We start from the raw sequence: 18087 nt of genomic DNA, 5'->3' as shown, positions 1-18087 counted from the left end.
GTAACCCCTCATGGGGAAGAGTTTGGGAGTAAACCCAGTGGGAAAAGCCTGGAGCTGGAGTCCCTGAGTCAGTGTTAAATGGTGTTCAACGCAGACTGGCATCTCCTGCGACACCTCTGGTGCCAAGCTGTGTCAGTCTCTGCCGTTCCTTTGTGTACATCAGATGCATGGAGAGAGGGAGCTTGCTACATCGGCAGAAGCTTCCTCTCCATATCGGAGTGTCCCGGCTTGCAGGAGCAGGACATCCATGGTCGACTCTGACAGACGGAGGCCTCATTAGACAGAACCCCACACCCCCACAGCAAGACTGATGAGTAGCAGTTGCCAAGACTTCACCACCCTCTCCCACAGACACGATGTACATCACTGACACAGACCCTCGTGGCTTCTGCCATTAACACAGATTCCATCTTTCCACCAATCCTCCATCACTGTGATTGAAAACTACCCATTTTCATTCCTGTCATTCCGATGGGTTATCGATCCGCAACTTCACTGTGATTCTCCCCCAGACGCTGCCCGACTTGAGTATTTCCCGCGTATTCTGCTCCTGTTTTGATGCAAGAGCAGTGGACACCTGTGACTCCCCAGTGTGCAGATTGGCCAAAATGCACAGTGTCCTGCTCTCCATAGTTCCAAACCAGATCAACATTAACATCGTCTGTTAATGAGGCAAACAATGCTTTAAATATAGTGAAATGTTGTTGTAACGGGAGTGCAGTCAGGACTGCAATAGGATATTCAAGATTCCAAAACTTTGTCATTCCAACCGTACATCAGCTCTGCAGGGCAGAATGAGACAGCGTTTCCCAGGGGCAAGAGCAATCATAACATAACAAATGCAACACTAAATAATAAACACAACAATAAATAGTAAAACACAACAGCCACATGTCGCTTTAAATCAAGTTATAAGTGTCCGGTGCAAGTTAAAAGTGTCCAAAGCAGAGTCAGGTAGAGCAGCTATTTAGCAGTCTGACCGCCTGTGGGAGGAAGCTGTTTAATAGCCTTGTGGTTTTAGTTTTGATGCTCCTGTAACGTTTACCTGATGGCAGAAGAACAAACAGTTCATGGAGAGGGTGTGAGGGGTTTTTAATGATGTACCGTGTCTTCTGGAGGCATCGACGTTGAAAGAGGTCTTGGACAGAAGGTAGGGAGACCCCAATAACCTTCTCTGCTCCCCTAACCACCCCCTGCAAGGCTTTTTTGTCGGCAGCACTGCAGCTGGAGTACCAGGTTGTGATGCAAAAGGTCAGCACACTCTCAACCACGCCTCTGTAGAATGTAGTTAAGATGTTAGTGGGGAGTGATGCTTGTTTAAGCTTCCTCAGAAAGTGCAATCAGGGGAATGTTCACCTTCACAAATAACTAGAACCAGAACATGAGGATTGGACATTTTCAGGGACATCCATTGCTGTCAATTCTGTGTCTGTGAACAGAATTTTACTTTCTGTGCTAATATCCATGGAAGCATTGAATTTATTCATGTAATCTCAAACACTGAATGCTGAAATACCGTGATAAAGTTCTTTGTCAGATGAGCCATTTAACGTTTTGAATATGTTCTCTGTTCCCATGGAAGATGTTCAACAAAAACACAAGGAGACTCTGCGGGCACAAACTGAAACACTGAGAGTGAACACGATCCTGATGACGGAGAAGGTGAAGGTTTTCCAGCTGGCTGATCGATACGCTGAGCTCACGGTCATTTCTACTGTTCGAGATTGGACACTGGTGGAACATGAGCTGCTGGCAAGAGGCAGAGAGCATGAGGATTATAGAGAGGAACAACTCCGCAGACAGCTGGAAAAAATCCGTACTGATCAGTTATTCCAGAGCAGCTTTTCCCGGAGTAAATCCAAATCTGGGAGTTCAGCAGCAGTTGCCGGAGTCCCGGGAATCGGGAAAACAACGATGGTACAAAAGATTGTTTATGACTGGGCCATGGGGAAAATATACCAACAATTCCAGTTTGTCTTCAGTTTCAAATTCCGAGATTTAAACACCATTAGTTGTAGAATAAACCTGAGGGAACTGATTCTGAATCAGTATCCTTACTTTGGGAATATCCTGAGAGAAGTCTGGAAGAACCCAGAGGGATTACTGTTTATATTCGATGGTTTAGATGAATTCAAACACAAAATCGATTTTGCGGACAGTCGGAGAGATACAGAACCCAAGCATCAGTGCCCAGATCCCGAGTGGTGGTGTGAAGTGTCTGACATTGTGTACAGTTTAATCCAGGGCAAGCTGCACCGAGGGTGTTCAGTGCTGGTGACCACCCGTCCCACTGCGTTACATTTATTGGAAAAGGCAAAGATCAGTGTCCGGGCTGAAATCCTGGGATTTTCTGGTGAGGAACGGAAGGAATATTTCATAAGACATTTTGAAGATCAGATGGTGGCGGAAGCTGTTTTCAATTATGTGAAGGAGAACGAGATCCTGTACACCATGAGCTACAACCCCTCCTACTGCTGGATCCTCGCTCTGACACTGGGCCCCTTCTTCACACAAAGAGTCAGGGACCCACAGCGAGTTCCCAAGACCATCACCCAACTGTACTCCTACTATATTTACAACATCCTGAAAAACCACGGCCGTGAGATTGAGAGACCCCGTGATGTGTTACTCAGGGTTGGTCAGATGGCCTTCAGAGGAGTGTTCGAGAAGAAGATTGTGTTTACAGATGGAGATTTGGTCAACTACAATCTGCAGCCTTCCCAGTTCCTGTCCGGGTTCCTGATGGAGCTTTTGGAGAGAGAGGATTCTGCCCAGAGCGTGGTGTACACATTCCCACACCTCACCATCCAAGAGTTTGTAGCTGCAGTCACACAATTCCTGAATCCACATCCCGGGGATATCCTGAAATTCCTCACTGATGCCCACAACACGACAGATGGGCGATTTGAGGTATTTCTCCGTTTTGTTGCTGGTCTCTCCTCCCCAATGACAGCTCGGGGCCTGGTGGAGTTTCTGGGTCCATTTCGTCATGAAACAACCTGCCGGGTGATTGACTGGGTGAAGGAGGAGGTTAAACGCAAGAGTGGAAACAAGAGGAGTAAAGCTGGTAAAAGGAGCCTCCTGAACACATTGCACTACCTGTTTGAGTCTCAGAATCGTGGACTGGCTCAGGCCACACTGGGATCTGTGGAAACACTTTCATTCAGTGGAATGACACTGACCCCGATTGACTGCGCAGTCCTGTCTCATGCCATCGGACTCTGTGATACAATAAAACACCTCGACCTGAAGGGCTGCAACATTCAGTGTGAAGGAATCCAGCGGCTGGGACCCGGGCTGCACAAGTGCCAGGAGTTGAGGTAACTTGATTTATCTCTCACTCGGAACTGTGAAACAGTTCTATTGTGTCATTTCAATGTAAAGAGATTTGGGTTAAACTGTGATAAATCAGATTGTGAAGAATTCTGACAAATGCCCAGGGGATCGGTCAGTAATTCCCCAAGGACGGGAGGGATCTGTGGTTCCTTGTGAAGGGATGTTGGAGACTTCATCAGATCAGTGAACAACGACCATTGGTTTAATGGTAGTAAATCACAGGAATGGCCGTGTTTCCTGATGCCTGTGACACGTCCATTGACAATGTTCCTTCTCACTGTTACTGACACCCAGACCGACACTGACTGCAGCAGGTGGGTCAGAGATTCACACCCCCTTCCCGGTGAGGGACAAGAGACCATCAGCAGACTGTCCCAGTGAGAAGGAAAGAAATACCATTGTGATATTGTCCTCCCCTGCTCTTGATAGTGTGTGACTTTGCTCACTACCAGATACACAGAGAGCGAGGCCGCATCTCCTCTGGGTCTCTGTTCAGACCCAACACACACGTACAAAGATTTTCTGCATCCTCTCGTTTTGTAGGATTATCGTTTACCCTTGGAATCCTCCTGTGGGACTTTGTATCCCAATCCCCATTCCTCCTGTGGGCTCTCTATTACCCTTTCCTCATCCTCCAGTGGAATGTATTTTCCCCACCCCCCTTCCTGCGGGATCTTTCTTCCCCATTCCCCTTCCTCCTGTGGGTTCTATCATCGCCATCCCACTTCCACCAGTGGGATCTCTCTCCCCCATTCCCCTTTCTCCTGTGGGTTCTCTCTCCTCCATCCCCCTTCCTCCTAATGGGATCTTCACTCCTAAATGCCGCTTCCTCCTGTGGGTGATCTCTCCCCCATCCCCCTTCCTCCTGAGGGATCTCTATCCTCCATTCCCCTGCCTCCTGTGGGATCTCTCGGCCCCATCCCCCTTCCTCTTGTGGGCTCACCCTTACACATCCCACTTCCTCCTGTGGGATCTCTCTCCTCCATCCCGCTTCCTCCTGTGGGGTCTTTCTCCCCCATCCCCCTTCCTCCTGTGGGATCTCTCTCCCCCATCCCCCTTCCTCCTGTGGGATCCCTCTTCTCCATCCCCTTTCCTCCTGTGGGATCTCTCTCCCCCATCCCCCTTCTTCCTGAGGGATCCCTCTTCTCCATCCCCTTTCCTCCTGTGGGATCTCTCTCCCCCATCCCCCTTCCTCCTATGGGAACTCTCTTCCCCATCCCCCTTCCTCCTGTGGGTACTCTCTCGCCCATCCCCCTTCCTCCTGTGGGATATCTCTCCAACATCCCCATTCCTCCTGTGGGATTTCTCTGCCCCGTCCCCCTTCCTCCTGTGGGACCTCTATTCTCCATCCCCCTTCCTCCTGTGGGATCTCTCTCCTCCATCCCCCTTTTTCCTGTGTGATCCGTCTGCCCCATCCCCCTTCCTCTTGTGGGATCTCTCTTCCTCATCCCCCATCGTCTTGTGGGATCTCTCTCCTCCATCCCCCTTCCTCCTGTGGGGTCTCTCTCCCCCATCCCCCTTCCTCTTCTGGGATCTCTATCCCCCAACCCCATTCCGCCTGTGTTATCTCTCTCCCCCATCCCCCTTCCTCTTCTGGGATCTCTCTCACCCAACCCCCTTCCTCTTGTGGGATCTCTCTTCCCCATCCCCCTTCTTCCTGTGGGATCTCTCTTCACCATCCCCCTTCCTCCTGTGGGAACTCTCTCCCCCATCCCCTTTCCTCTGGTGGGATCTCCCTTCCCCATCCCCCTTACTCCTGTGGGAGCTCTCTCCTCCATCCCCCTTCCTCCTGTGTGATCACTCTCCACCATCCCCCTTCCTCCTGTGGGATCACTCTCCACCATCCCCCTTCCTCCTATGGGAACTCTCTTCCCCATCCCCCTTCCTCCTGTGGGTTCTCTCTCCCCCATCCCTTTCTCCTGTGGGATCTCTCTTCTCCATCCCCTTCCTCCTTTGTGATCTCTCTTCCCCATCCCCCTTCCTCCTGTGGGATCTCTCACCCCCATCCCCATTCCTCCTGTGGGATTTCCCTCCTCCATCACCCTTCCTCCTGTGGGGTCTCTCTCCCCCATCCCCGTTCCTCCTGTGAGATCCCTCTTCTCCATCCCCTTTCCTCCTGTGGGATTTCTCTGCCCCGTCCCCCTTCCTCCTGTGGGACCCCTATTCTCCATCCCCCTTCCTCCTGTGGGAACTCTCTCCTCCATCCCCCTTTTTCCTGTGGGATCCGTCTGCCCCATCCCACTTCCTCTTCTGGGATCTCTCTCCCCCATCCACCTTCCTCTTCTGGGATTTCTCTCACACATCCCCCTTCCTCTTGTGGGATCTCTCTTCCCCATCCCCCTTCTTCCTGTGGGATCCCTCTTTTCGATCGCCCTGTGGAATCTCTCTCCTCCATACCCCTGTGGGAACTATCTTCCCCATCCCCCTTCCTCCTGTGGGATCTCTCTCCCCCATTCCCCTTCCTGATGTGGGATCTCTCTTCTCCATCCCCCTGTGGGATCTCTCTCCTCCATCCCCCTTTCTCCTGTGGGTTCTCTCTCCGCCATCCCCCTTCCTCTTCTGGGATCTCTCTCACCCATCCCCCTTCCTCTTGATAGATAGATAGATAGATAGATAGATAGATAGATAGATAGATAGATAGATAGATAGATAGATAGATAGATAGATACTTTATTCATCCCCATGGGGAAATTCAACTTTTTTTTCCAATGTCCCATACACTTGTTGTAGCAAAACTAATTACATACAATACTTAACTCAGTAAAAAATATGATATGCATCTAAATCACTATCTCAAAAAGCATTAATAATAGCTTTTAAAAAGTTCTTAAGTCCTGGCGGTAGAATTGTAAAGCCTAATGGCATTGGGGAGTATTGACCTCTTCATCCTGTCTGAGGAGCATTGCATCGATAGTAACCTGCCGCTGAAACTGCTTCTCTGTCTCTGGATGGTGCTATGTAGAGGATGTTCAGAGGATCTCTCTTCCCCATCCCCCTTCTTCCTGTGGGATCCCTCTTCCCCAGCCCCCATCCTCCTGTGGGTTCACTCTTCCACATCCCCCTTCCTCCTGTGGGATCTCTCTTCCCCATCCCCCTTCCTCCTGTGGGATCTCTCTCCCCCATCCCCCTTCCTCCTGTGGGATCTCTCTTTCCTTCCCCCTTCCTCCGTTGGGACCTATATTCTCCATCCCATCATCCTGTGGGATCCCTATTCTCTATCCTGCTTTTCCTGTGGGATCACTTTTCTCCATCCCCCTTCTTGGTGTGGGATCTCTCTTCTCCATCCCCCTTCCTCCTGTGGGTTCTTTCTCCCCCATCCCCCTTCCTACTGTGGGATCTCTCTGCCCCATCCCCTTTCCTGCTGTGGGATCTCTCTCCCCCATCCCCCTTCATCCTATGGGATCTCTCTCCCCCATCCCCCTTCCTCCTGTGGGTTCTCACTTCCACTTCCCCCTTCATCCTGTGGGATCTCTCTTCTCCATCCCCCTTCCTCCTGTGGGAACTCTCTCCCCCATCCCCTTTCCTCCGGTGGGATCTCTCTCCCCCATCCCCCTTCCTCTTGTGGGCTCACCCTTACCCATCCCACTTCCTACTGTGGGATTCTCTCCTCCATCCCCCATCCTCCTGTGGGATCTCTCTCCCCCATCCCCCTTCCTCCTGTGGGAACTCTCTTCCCCATCACCCTTCCTCCTGTGGGTTCTCTCTTCCCCATTCCCCTTCCTCTTGTGGCATCTCTCTCCCCCATCCCCCTTTCTCCTGTGGGTTCTCTCTCCTCCATCCCCCTTCCTCCTATGGGTTCTCTCTTCCCCATCCCCCTTTCTCCTGTGGTATCTCTCTCCCCCATCCCCTTTCCTCTTCTGGGATCTCTCTCACCCATCCCCCTTCCTCCTGTGGGATCTCACTCCCCATTCCCCTTCCTCCTGTGGGATCCTTCTCCTCCATCCCCCTGTGGAAACTCTCTCCCCCATCCCCCTTCCTCCTGTGGGTTCTCTCTTCCCCATTCCCCTTCCTCTTGTGGGATCCCTCTCCCCCATCCCCCTTTCTGCTGTGGGATCTCTCTCCCCCATCCCCCTTCCTCTTCTGGGATTTCTCTCACACATCCCCCTTCCTCTTGTGGAATCTCTCTCCTCCATCCCCCTGTGGGAACTCTCTTCCCCATCCCCCTTCCTCCTGTGGAATCTCTCTCCCCCATCCCCCTTCCTCTTCTGGGATCTCTCTCACCCATCCCCCTTGCTCCTGTGGGATCTCTCTCCTCCATCCCCCTTCCTCCTATGGGTTCTCTCTTCCCCATCCCCCTTTCTCCTGTGGGATCTCTCTCCCCCATCCCCCTTCCTCTTCTGGGATCTATCGCACCCATCCCCCTTCCTCCTGTGGGATCTCTCTCCCCATCCCCCTTCCTCCTGTGGGATCTCTCTCCCCCATTCCCCTTCCTCCTGTGGGATCTCTCTCCTCCATCCCCCTGTGGAATCTCTCTCCTCCATCCCCCTGTGGGAACTCTCTCCCCCATTCCCCTTCCTCCTGTGGGATCTCTCTCCCCCATCCCCCTTCCTCCTGAGGGATCCCTCTTCTCCATCCCCTTTCCTCCTGTGGGATCTCTCTCCCCCATCCCCCTTCCTCCTATGGGAACTCTCTTCCCCATCCCCCTTCCTCCTGTGGGTACTCTCTCGCCCATCCCCCTTCCTCCTGTGGGATATCTCTCCAACATCCCCATTCCACCTGTGGGATTTCTCTGCCCCATCCCCCTTCCTCCTGTGGGACCTCTATTCTCCATCCCCCTTCCTCCTGTGGGATCTCTCTCCTCCATCCCTCTTTTTCCTGTGTGATCCGTCTGCCCCATCCCCCTTCCTCTTGTGGGATCTCTCTTCCTCATCCCCCATCGTCTTGTGGGATCTCTCTCCTCCATCCCCCTTCCTCCTGTGTTATCTCTCTCCCCCATCCCCCTTCCTCTTCTGGGATCTCTCTCACCCATCCCCCTTCCTCTTGTGGGATCTCTCTTCCCCATCCCCCTTCTTCCTGTGGGATCTCTCTTCACCATCCCCCATCCTCCTGTGGGAACTCTCTCCCCCATCCCCTTTCCTCTGGTGGGATCTCCCTTCCCCATCCCCCTTCCTCCTGTGGGCTCACCCTTCCCCATCCCCCTTACTCCTGTGGGAGCTCTCTCCTCCATCCCCCTTCCTCCTGTGTGATCACTCTCCACCATCCCCCTTCCTCCTGTGGGATCACTCTCCCCCATCCCCCTTCCTCTTCTGGGATCTCTCTCACCCATCCCCCTTCCTCCTGTGGGATCTCACTCCCCATCCCCCTTCCTCCTGTTGGATCTCTCTCCCCCATTCCCCTTCCTCCTGTGGGATCTTTCTCCTCCATCCCCCTGTGGAAACTCTCTCCTCCATCCCCCTTCCTCCTGTGTGATCACTCTCCACCATCCCCCTTCCTCCTGTGGGATCACTCTCCCCCATCCCCCTTCCTCTTCTGGGATTTCTCTCACACATCCCCCTTCCTCTTGTGGGATCTCTCTTCCCCATCCCCCTTCTTCCTGTGGGATCCCTCTTTTCCATCGCCCTGTGGAATCTCTCTCCTCCATCCCCCTGTGGGAACTCTCTTCCCCATCCCCCTTCCTCCTGTGGAATCTCTCTCCCCCATCCCCCTTCCTCTTCTGGGATCTCTCTCACCCATCCCCCTTGCTCCTGTGGGATCTCTCTCCCCATCCCGCTTCCTCCTGTGGGATCTCTCTCCCCCATTCCCCTTCCTCCTGTGGGATCTCTCTCCTCCATCCCCCTTCCTCCTATGGGTTCTCTCTAACCCATCCCCCTTTCTCCTGTGGGATCTCTCTCCCCCATCTCCCTTCCTCTCCTGGGATCTCTCGCACCCATCCCCCTTCCTCCTGTGGGATCTCTCTCCCCATCCCGCTTCCTCCTGTGGGATCTCTCTCCCCCATTCCCCTTCCTCCTGTGGGATCTCTCTCCTCCATCCCCCTGTGGAATCTCTCTCCTCCATCTCCCTGTGGGATCTCTCTCCCCCATTCCCCTTCCTCCTGTGGGATCTCTCTCCCCCATCCCCCTTCCTCCTGAGGGATCCCTCTTCTCCATCCCCTTTCCTCCTGTGGGATCTCTCTCCCCCATCCCCCTTCCTCCTATGGGAACTCTCTTCCCCATCCCCCTTCCTCCTGTGGGTACTCTCTCGCCCATCCCCCTTCCTCCTGTGGGATATCTCTCCAACATCCCCATTCCTCCTGTGGGACTTCTCTGCCCCGTCCCCCTTCCTCCTGTGGGACGTCTATTCTCCATCCCCCTTCCTCCTGTGGGATCTCTCTCCTCCATCCCCCTTTTTCCTGTGTGATCCGTCTGCCCCATCCCCCTTCCTCTTGTGGGATCTCTCTTCCTCATCCCCCATCGTCTTGTGGGATCTCTCTCCTCCATCCCCCTTCCTCCTGTGGGGTCTCTCTCCCCCATCCCCCTTCCTCTTCTGGGATCTCTATCCCCCAACCCCATTCCGCCTGTGTTATCTCTCTCCCCCATCCCCCTTCCTCTTCTGGGATCTCTCTCACCCATCCCCCTTCCTCTTGTGGGATCTCTCTTCCCCATCCCCCTTCTTCCTGTGGGATCTCTCTTCACCATCCCCCTTCCTCCTGTGGGAACTCTCTCCCCCATCCCCTTTCCTCTGGTGGGATCTCCCTTCCCCATCCCCCTTCCTCCTGTGGGCTCACCCTTCCCCATCCCCCTTACTCCTGTGGGAGCTCTCTCCTCCATCCCCCTTCCTCCTGTGTGATCACTCTCCACCATCCCCCTTCCTCCTCTGGGATCACTCTCCACCATCCCCCTTCCTCCTATGGGAACTCTCTTCCCCATCCCCCTTCCTCCTGTGGGTTCTCTCTCCCCCATCCCTTTCTCCTGAGGGATCTCTCTTCTCCATCCCCTTCCTCCTTTGTGATCTCTCTTCCCCATCCCCCTTCCTCCTGTGGGATCTCTCACCCCCATCCCCATTCCTCCTGTGGGATTTCCGTCCTCCATCACCCTTCCTCCTGTGGGGTCTCTCTCCCCCATCCCCCTTCCTCCTGTGAGATCCCTCTTCTCCATTCCCTTTCCTCCTGTGGGATTTCTCTGCCCCGTCCCCCTTCCTCCTGTGGGACCCCTATTCTCCATCCCCCTTCCTCCTGTGGGAACTCTCTCCTCCATCCCCCTTTTTCCTGTGGGATCCGTCTGCCCCATCCCACTTCCTCTTCTGGGATCTCTCTCCCCCATCCACCTTCCTCTTCTGGGATTTCTCTCACACATCCCCCTTCCTCTTGTGGGATCTCTCTTCCCCATCCCCCTTCTTCCTCTGGGATCCCTCTTTTCGATCGCCCTGTGGAATCTCTCTCCTCCATACCCCTGTGGGAACTATCTTCCCCATCCCCCTTCCTCCTGTGGGATCTCTCTCCCCCATTCCCCTTCCTGATGTGGGATCTCTCTTCTCCATCCCCCTGTGGGATCTCTCTCCTCCATCCCCCTTTCTCCTGTGGGTTCTCTCTCCGCCATCCCCCTTCCTCTTCTGGGATCTCTCTCACCCATCCCCCTTCCTCTTGATAGATAGATAGATAGATAGATAGATAGATAGATAGATAGATAGATAGATAGATAGATAGATAGATAGATAGATAGATAGATACTTTATTCATCCCCATGGGGAAATTCAACTTTTTTTTCCAATGTCCCATACACTTGTTGTAGCAAAACTAATTACATACAATACTTAACTCAGTAAAAAATATGATATGCATCTAAATCACTATCTCAAAAAGCATTAATAATAGCTTTTAAAAAGTTTTTAAGTCCTGGCGGTAGAATTGTAAAGCCTAATGGCATTGGGGAGTATTGACCTCTTCATCCTGTCTGAGGAGCATTGCATCGATAGTAACCTGTCGCTGAAACTGCTTCTCTGTCTCTGGATGGTGCTATGTAGAGGATGTTCAGAGGATCTCTCTTCCCCATCCCCCTTCTTCCTGTGGGATCCCTCTTCCCCAGCCCCCATCCTCCTGTGGGTTCACTCTTCCACATCCCCCTTCCTCCTGTGGGATCTCTCTTCCCCATCCCCCTTCCTCCTGTGGGATCTCTCTCCCCCATCCCCCTTCCTCCTGTGGGATCTCTCTTTCCTTCCCCCTTCCTCCGTTGGGACCTATATTCTCCATCCCATCATCCTGTGGGATCCCTATTCTCTATCCTGCTTTTCCTGTGGGATCACTTTTCTCCATCCCCCTTCTTGGTGTGGGATCTCTCTTCTCCATCCCCCTTCCTCCTGTGGGTTCTCTCTCCCCCATCCCCCTTCCTACTGTGGGATCTCTCTGCCCCATCCCCTTTCCTGCTGTGGGATCTCTCTCCCCCATCCCACTTCATCCTATGGGATCTCTCTCCCCCATCCCCCTTCCTCCTGTGGGTTCTCACTTCCACTTCCCCCTTCATCCTGTGGGATCTCTCTTCTCCATCCCCCTTCCTCCTGTGGGAACTCTCTCCCCCATCCCCTTTCCTCCGGTGGGATCTCTCTCCCCCATCCCCCTTCCTCTTGTGGGCTCACCCTTACCCATCCCACTTCCTACTGTGGGATTCTCTCCTCCATCCCCCATCCTCCTGTGGGATCTCTCTCCCCCATCCCCCTTCCTCCTGTGGGAACTCTCTTCCCCATCACCCTTCCTCCTGTGGGTTCTCTCTTCCCCATTCCCCTTCCTCTTGTGGCATCTCTCTCCCCCATCCCCCTTTCTCCTGTGGGTTCTCTCTCCTCCATCCCCCTTCCTCCTATGGGTTCTCTCTTCCCCATCCCCCTTTCTCCTGTGGTATCTCTCTCCCCCATCCCCCTTCCTCTTCTGGGATCTCTCTCACCCATCCCCCTTCCTCCTGTGGGATCTCACTCCCCATCCCCCTTCCTCCTGTTGGATCTCTCTCCCCCATTCCCCTTCCTCCTGTGGGATCTTTCTCCTCTATCCCCCTGTGGAAACTCTCTCCCCCATCCCCCTTCCTACTGTGGGTTCTCTCTTCCCCATTCCCCTTCCTCTTGTGGGATCCCTCTCCCCCATCCCCCTTTCTGCTGTGGGATCTCTCTCCACCATCCCCCTTCCTCTTCTGGGATCTCTCTCCTCCATCCACCTTCCTCTTCTGGGATTTCTCTCACACATCCCCCTTCCTCTTGTGGGATCTCTCTTCCCCATCCCTCTTCTTCCTGTGGGATCCCTCTTTTCCATCGCCCTGTGGAATCTCTCTCCTCCATCCCCCTGTGGGAACTCTCTTCCCCATCCCCCTTCCTCCTGTGGAATCTCTCTCCCCCATCCCCCTTCCTCTTCTGGGATCTCTCTCACCCATCCCCCTTGCTCCTGTGGGATCTCTCTCCTCCATCCCCCTTCCTCCTATGGGTTCTCTCTTCCCCATCCCCCTTTCTCCTGTGGGATCTCTCTCCCACATCCCCCTTCCTCTTTTGGGATCTCTCGCACCCATCCCCCTTCCTCCTGTGGGATCTCTCTCCCCATCCCCCTTCCTCCTGTGGGATCTCTCTCCTCCATCCCCCTGTGGAATCTCTCTCCTCCATCCCCCTGTGGGATCTCTCTCCCCCATTCCCCTTCCTCCTGTGGGTTCTCTCTCCTCCATCCCCCTTCCTCTGCTGGGATGTCTCTCACCCATCCCGCTTCCTCTTGTGGGATCTCTCTTCCCCATCCCCCTTCTTCCTGTGGGATCCCTCTTCCCCAGCCCCCATCCTCCTGTGGGTTCACTCTTCCACATCCCCCTTCCTCTTGTGGGAGCTCTCTTCCACATCCCCCTTCCTCCTGTGGGATCTCTCTTCCCCATCCCCCTTCCTCCTGTGAGATCTCTCTCCCCATCCCCCTTCCTTCTGTGGGATCTCTCTTTCCCATCCCCCTTCCTCCTGTGGGACCTCTATTCTCCATCCCATCATCCTGTGGGATCCCTCTTCTCTATCCTGCTTTTCCTGTGGGATCACTTTTCTCCATCCCCCTTCCTCTTGTGTTATCCCTCTCCCCCATCCCCCTTCCTCCTGTGGGTTCTCTGACCCCCATCCCCCTTCCTACTGTGGGATCTCTCTGCCCCATCCCCTTTCCTGCTTTGGGACCTCTCTCCCCCATCCCCCTTCATCCTATGGGATCTCTCTCCCCCATCCCTCTTCCTCCTGTGGGTTCTCTCTTCCACTTCCCCCTTCCTCCTGTGGGATCTCTCTTCTCCATCCCCCTTCCTCCTGTGGGAACTCTCTCCCCCATCCCCTTTCCTCCGGTGGGATCTCTCTCCCCCCATCCCCCTTCCTCTTGTGGGCTCACCCTTACCCATCCCCCTTCCTCCTGTGGGATGTCTCTCCTCCATCCCCCTTCCTCCTATGGGTTCTTTCTTCCCCATCCCCCTTTCTCCTGTGGGATCTCTCTCCCCCATCCCCCTTCCTCTTCTGAGATCTCTCTCACCCATCCCCCTTCCTCCTGTGGGATCTCTCTCCCCATCCTCCATCCCCCTGTGGAATCTCTCTCCTCCATCCCCCAGGGGGATCTCTCTCCTCCATCCCCCTTCCTCCTGTGGGAACTCTATTCCCCATCCCCCTTCCTCCTGTGGGAGCTCTCTCCCCCATTCCCCTTCCTCTTCTGGGATCTCTCTCACCCATCCCCCTTCCTCCTGTGGGATCTCTCTCCCCATCCCCCTTCCTCCTGTGGGATCTCACTCCCCCATTCCCCTTCCTCCTGTGGGATCTTTCTCCTCCATCCCCCTGTGGAATCTCTCTCCCCCATCCCAATTCCTCCTATGGGTTCTCTCTTCCCCATTCCCCTTCCTCTTGTGGGATCTCTCTCCCCCATCCCCCTTTCTCCTGTGGGATCTCTCTCCCCCATCCCCCTTCCTCTTCTGGGATCTCTCTCCCCCATCCCCCTTCCTCTTCTGGGATCTCTCTTCCCCATCCACCTTCCTCTTCTGGGATTTCTCTCACACATCCCCCTTACTCTTGTGGGATCTCTCTTCCCCATCCCCTTTCTTCCTGTAGGATCCCTCTTTTCCATCGCCCTGTGGAATCTCTCTCCTCCATCCCCCTGTAGGAACTCTCTTCCCCATCCCCCTTCCTCCTGTGGGATCTCCCTCCCCCATTCCCCTTCCTGATGTGGGATCTCTCTCCTCCATCCCCCTGTGGGATCTCTCTCCTCCATCCCCCTTTCTCCTGTGGGTTCTCTCTCCGCCATCCCCCTTCCTCTTCTTGGATCTCTCTCACCCATCCCCCTTCCTCTTGATAGATAGATAGATAGATAGATAGATAGATAGATAGATAGATAGATAGATAGATAGATAGATAGATAGATAGATAGATAGATAGATAGATAGATAGATACTTTATTCATCCCCATGGGGAAATTCAACTTTTTTTTCCAATGTCCCATACACTTGTTGTAGCAAAACTAATTACATACAATACTTAACTCCATAAAAAATATGATATGCATCTAAATCACTATCTCAAAAAGCATTAATAATAGCTTTTAAAAAATTCTTAAGTCCTGACGGTAGAATTGTAAAGCCTAATGGCATTGGGGAGTATTGACCTCTTCATCCTGTCTGAGGAGCATTGCATCGATAGTAACCTGTCGCTGAAACTGCTTCTCTGTCTCTGGATGGTGCTATGTAGAGGATGTTCAGAGGATCTCTCTTCCCCATCCCCCTTCTTCCTGTGGGATCCCTCTTCCCCAGCCCCCATCCTCCTGTGGGTTCACTCTTCCACATCCCCCTTCCTCCTGTGGGATCTCTCTCCCCATCCCCCTTCCTCCTGTGGGATCTCTCTTTCCTTCCCCCTTCCTCCTGTGGGACCTCTATTCTCCATCCCATCATCCTGTGGGATCCCTCTTCTCCATCCTGCTTTTCCTGTGGGATCACTTTTCTCCAACCCCTTCTTGGTGTGGGATCTCTCTTCCCCATCCCCCTTCCTCCTGTGGGTTCTCTCTCCCCCATCCCCCTTCCTACTGTGGGATCTCTCTGCCCCATCCGCTTTCCTGCTGCGGGATCTCTCTCCCCCATCCCCCTTCATCCTATGGGATCTCTCTCCCCCATCCCCCTTCCTCCTGTGGGTTCTCACTTCCACTTCCCCCTTCATCCTGTGGGATCTCTCTTCTCCATCCCCCTTCCTCCTGTGGGAACTCTCTCCCCCATCCCCCTTCCTCCTGTGGGTTCTCTCTCCCCCATCCCTTTCTCCTGAGGGATCTCTCTTCTCCATCCCCTTCCTCCTTTGTGATCTCTCTTCCCCATCCCCCTTCCTCCTGTGGGATCTCTCACCCCCATCCCCATTCCTCCTGTGGGATTTCCGTCCTCCATCACCCTTCCTCCTGTGGGGTCTCTCTCTCCCATCCCCCTTCCTCCTGTGAGATCCCTCTTCTCCATTCCCTTTCCTCCTGTGGGATTTCTCTGCCCCGTCCCCCTTCCTCCTGTGGGACCCCTATTCTCCATCCCCCTTCCTCCTGTGGGAACTCTCTCCTCCATCCCCCTTTTTCCTGTGGGATCCGTCTGCCCCATCCCACTTCCTCTTCTGGGATCTCTCTCCCCCATCCACCTTCCTCTTCTGGGATTTCTCTCACACATCCCCCTTCCTCTTGTGGGATCTCTCTTCCCCATCCCCCTTCTTCCTGTGGGATCCCTCTTTTCGATCGCCCTGTGGAATCTCTCTCCTCCATACCCCTGTGGGAACTATCTTCCCCATCCCCCTTCCTCCTGTGGGATCTCTCTCCCCCATTCCCCTTCCTGATGTGGGATCTCTCTTCTCCATCCCCCTGTGGGATCTCTCTCCTCCATCCCCCTTTCTCCTGTGGGTTCTCTCTCCGCCATCCCCCTTCCTCTTCTGGGATCTCTCTCACCCATCCCCCTTCCTCTTGATAGATAGATAGATAGATAGATAGATAGATAGATAGATAGATAGATAGATAGATAGATAGATAGATAGATAGATAGATAGATAGATAGATAGATACTTTATTCATCCCCATAGGGAAATTCAACTTTTTTTTCCAATGTCCCATACACTTGTTGTAGCAAAACTAATTACATACAATACTTAACTCAGTAAAAAATATGATATGCATCTAAATCACTATCTCAAAAAGCATTAATAATAGCTTTTAAAAAGTTTTTAAGTCCTGGCGGTAGAATTGTAAAGCCTAATGGCATTGGGGAGTATTGACCTCTTCATCCTGTCTGAGGAGCATTGCATCGATAGTAACCTGTCGCTGAAACTGCTTCTCTGTCTCTGGATGGTGCTATGTAGAGGATGTTCAGAGGATCTCTCTTCCCCATCCCCCTTCTTCCTGTGGGATCCCTCTTCCCCAGCCCCCATCCTCCTGTGGGTTCACTCTTCCACATCCCCCTTCCTCCTGTGGGATCTCTCTTCCCCATCCCCCTTCCTCCTGTGGGATCTCTCTCCCCCATCCCCCTTCCTCCTGTGGGATCTCTCTTTCCTTCCCCCTTCCTCCGTTGGGACCTATATTCTCCATCCCATCATCCTGTGGGATCCCTATTCTCTATCCTGCTTTTCCTGTGGGATCACTTTTCTCCATCCCCCTTCTTGGTGTGGGATCTCTCTTCTCCATCCCCCTTCCTCCTGTGGGTTCTCTCTCCACCATCCCCCTTCCTACTGTGGGATCTCTCTGCCCCATCCCCTTTCCTGCTGTGGGATCTCTCTCCCCCATCCCACTTCATCCTATGGGATCTCTCTCCCCCATCCCCCTTCCTCCTGTGGGTTCTCACTTCCACTTCCCCCTTCATCCTGTGGGATCTCTCTTCTCCATCCCCCTTCCTCCTGTGGGAACTCTCTCCCCCATCCCCTTTCCTCCGGTGGGATCTCTCTCCCCCATCCCCCTTCCTCTTGTGGGCTCACCCTTACCCATCCCACTTCCTACTGTGGGATTCTCTCCTCCATCCCCCATCCTCCTGTGGGATCTCTCTCCCCCATCCCCCTTCCTCCTGTGGGAACTCTCTTCCCCATCACCCTTCCTCCTGTGGGTTCTCTCTTCCCCATTCCCCTTCCTCTTGTGGCATCTCTCTCCCCCATCCCCCTTTCTCCTGTGGGTTCTCTCTCCTCCATCCCCCTTCCTCCTATGGGTTCTCTCTTCCCCATCCCCCTTTCTCCTGTGGTATCTCTCTCCCCCATCCCCCTTCCTCTTCTGGGATCTCTCTCACCCATCCCCCTTCCTCCTGTGGGATCTCACTCCCCATCCCCCTTCCTCCTGTTGGATCTCTCTCCCCCATTCCCCTTCCTCCTGTGGGATCTTTCTCCTCCATCCCCCTGTGGAAACTCTCTCCCCCATCCCCCTTCCTACTGTGGGTTCTCTCTTCCCCATTCCCCTTCCTCTTGTGGGATCCCTCTCCCCCATCCCCCTTTCTGCTGTGGGATCTCTCTCCACCATCCCCCTTCCTCTTCTGGGATCTCTCTCCTCCATCCACCTTCCTCTTCTGGGATTTCTCTCACACATCCCCCTTCCTCTTGTGGGATCTCTCTTCCCCATCCCCCTTCTTCCTGTGGGATCCCTCTTTTCCATCGCCCTGTGGAATCTCTCTCCTCCATCCCCCTGTGGGAACTCTCTTCCCCATCCCCCTTCCTCCTGTGGAATCTCTCTCCCCCATCCCCCTTCCTCTTCTGGGTTCTCTCTTCCCCATCCCCCTTTCTCCTGTGGGATCTCTCTCCCCCATCCCCCTTCCTCTTTTGGGATCTCTCGCACCCATCCCCCTTCCTCCTGTGGGATCTCTCTCCCCATCCCCCTTCCTCCTGTGG

The 18087-nt window shown here is 53.9% G+C and overlaps 1 protein-coding gene and 1 long non-coding RNA gene across 2 annotated transcripts in view; both read left to right on the top strand.

Annotated features, from left to right (window-relative positions):
* The window catches only part of LOC140721230 (uncharacterized), a 694144-nt gene that overhangs the window by 26244 nt on the left and 649813 nt on the right, over window positions 1-18087 (top strand). The gene's annotated exons all lie outside the window — the stretch shown is intronic.
* LOC140721190 (uncharacterized) overlaps window positions 1-18087 on the top strand; it is a 98424-nt gene that overhangs the window by 25864 nt on the left and 54473 nt on the right. Inside the window, exons 6-7 of the mRNA XM_073036048.1 lie at window positions 1583-1752; window positions 3025-3320. Coding sequence (XP_072892149.1) covers window positions 1583-1752; window positions 3025-3320 — 466 coding nt within the window. The remainder of the gene's footprint in view (window positions 1-1582; window positions 1753-3024; window positions 3321-18087) is intronic.

This window comes from Hemitrygon akajei, unplaced genomic scaffold, assembly GCF_048418815.1.
Source record: "Hemitrygon akajei unplaced genomic scaffold, sHemAka1.3 Scf000052, whole genome shotgun sequence".
Classification (NCBI taxonomy): Eukaryota; Metazoa; Chordata; class Chondrichthyes; order Myliobatiformes; family Dasyatidae; genus Hemitrygon; species Hemitrygon akajei.
This window is presented reverse-complemented; position numbering and strand designations above follow the sequence as displayed.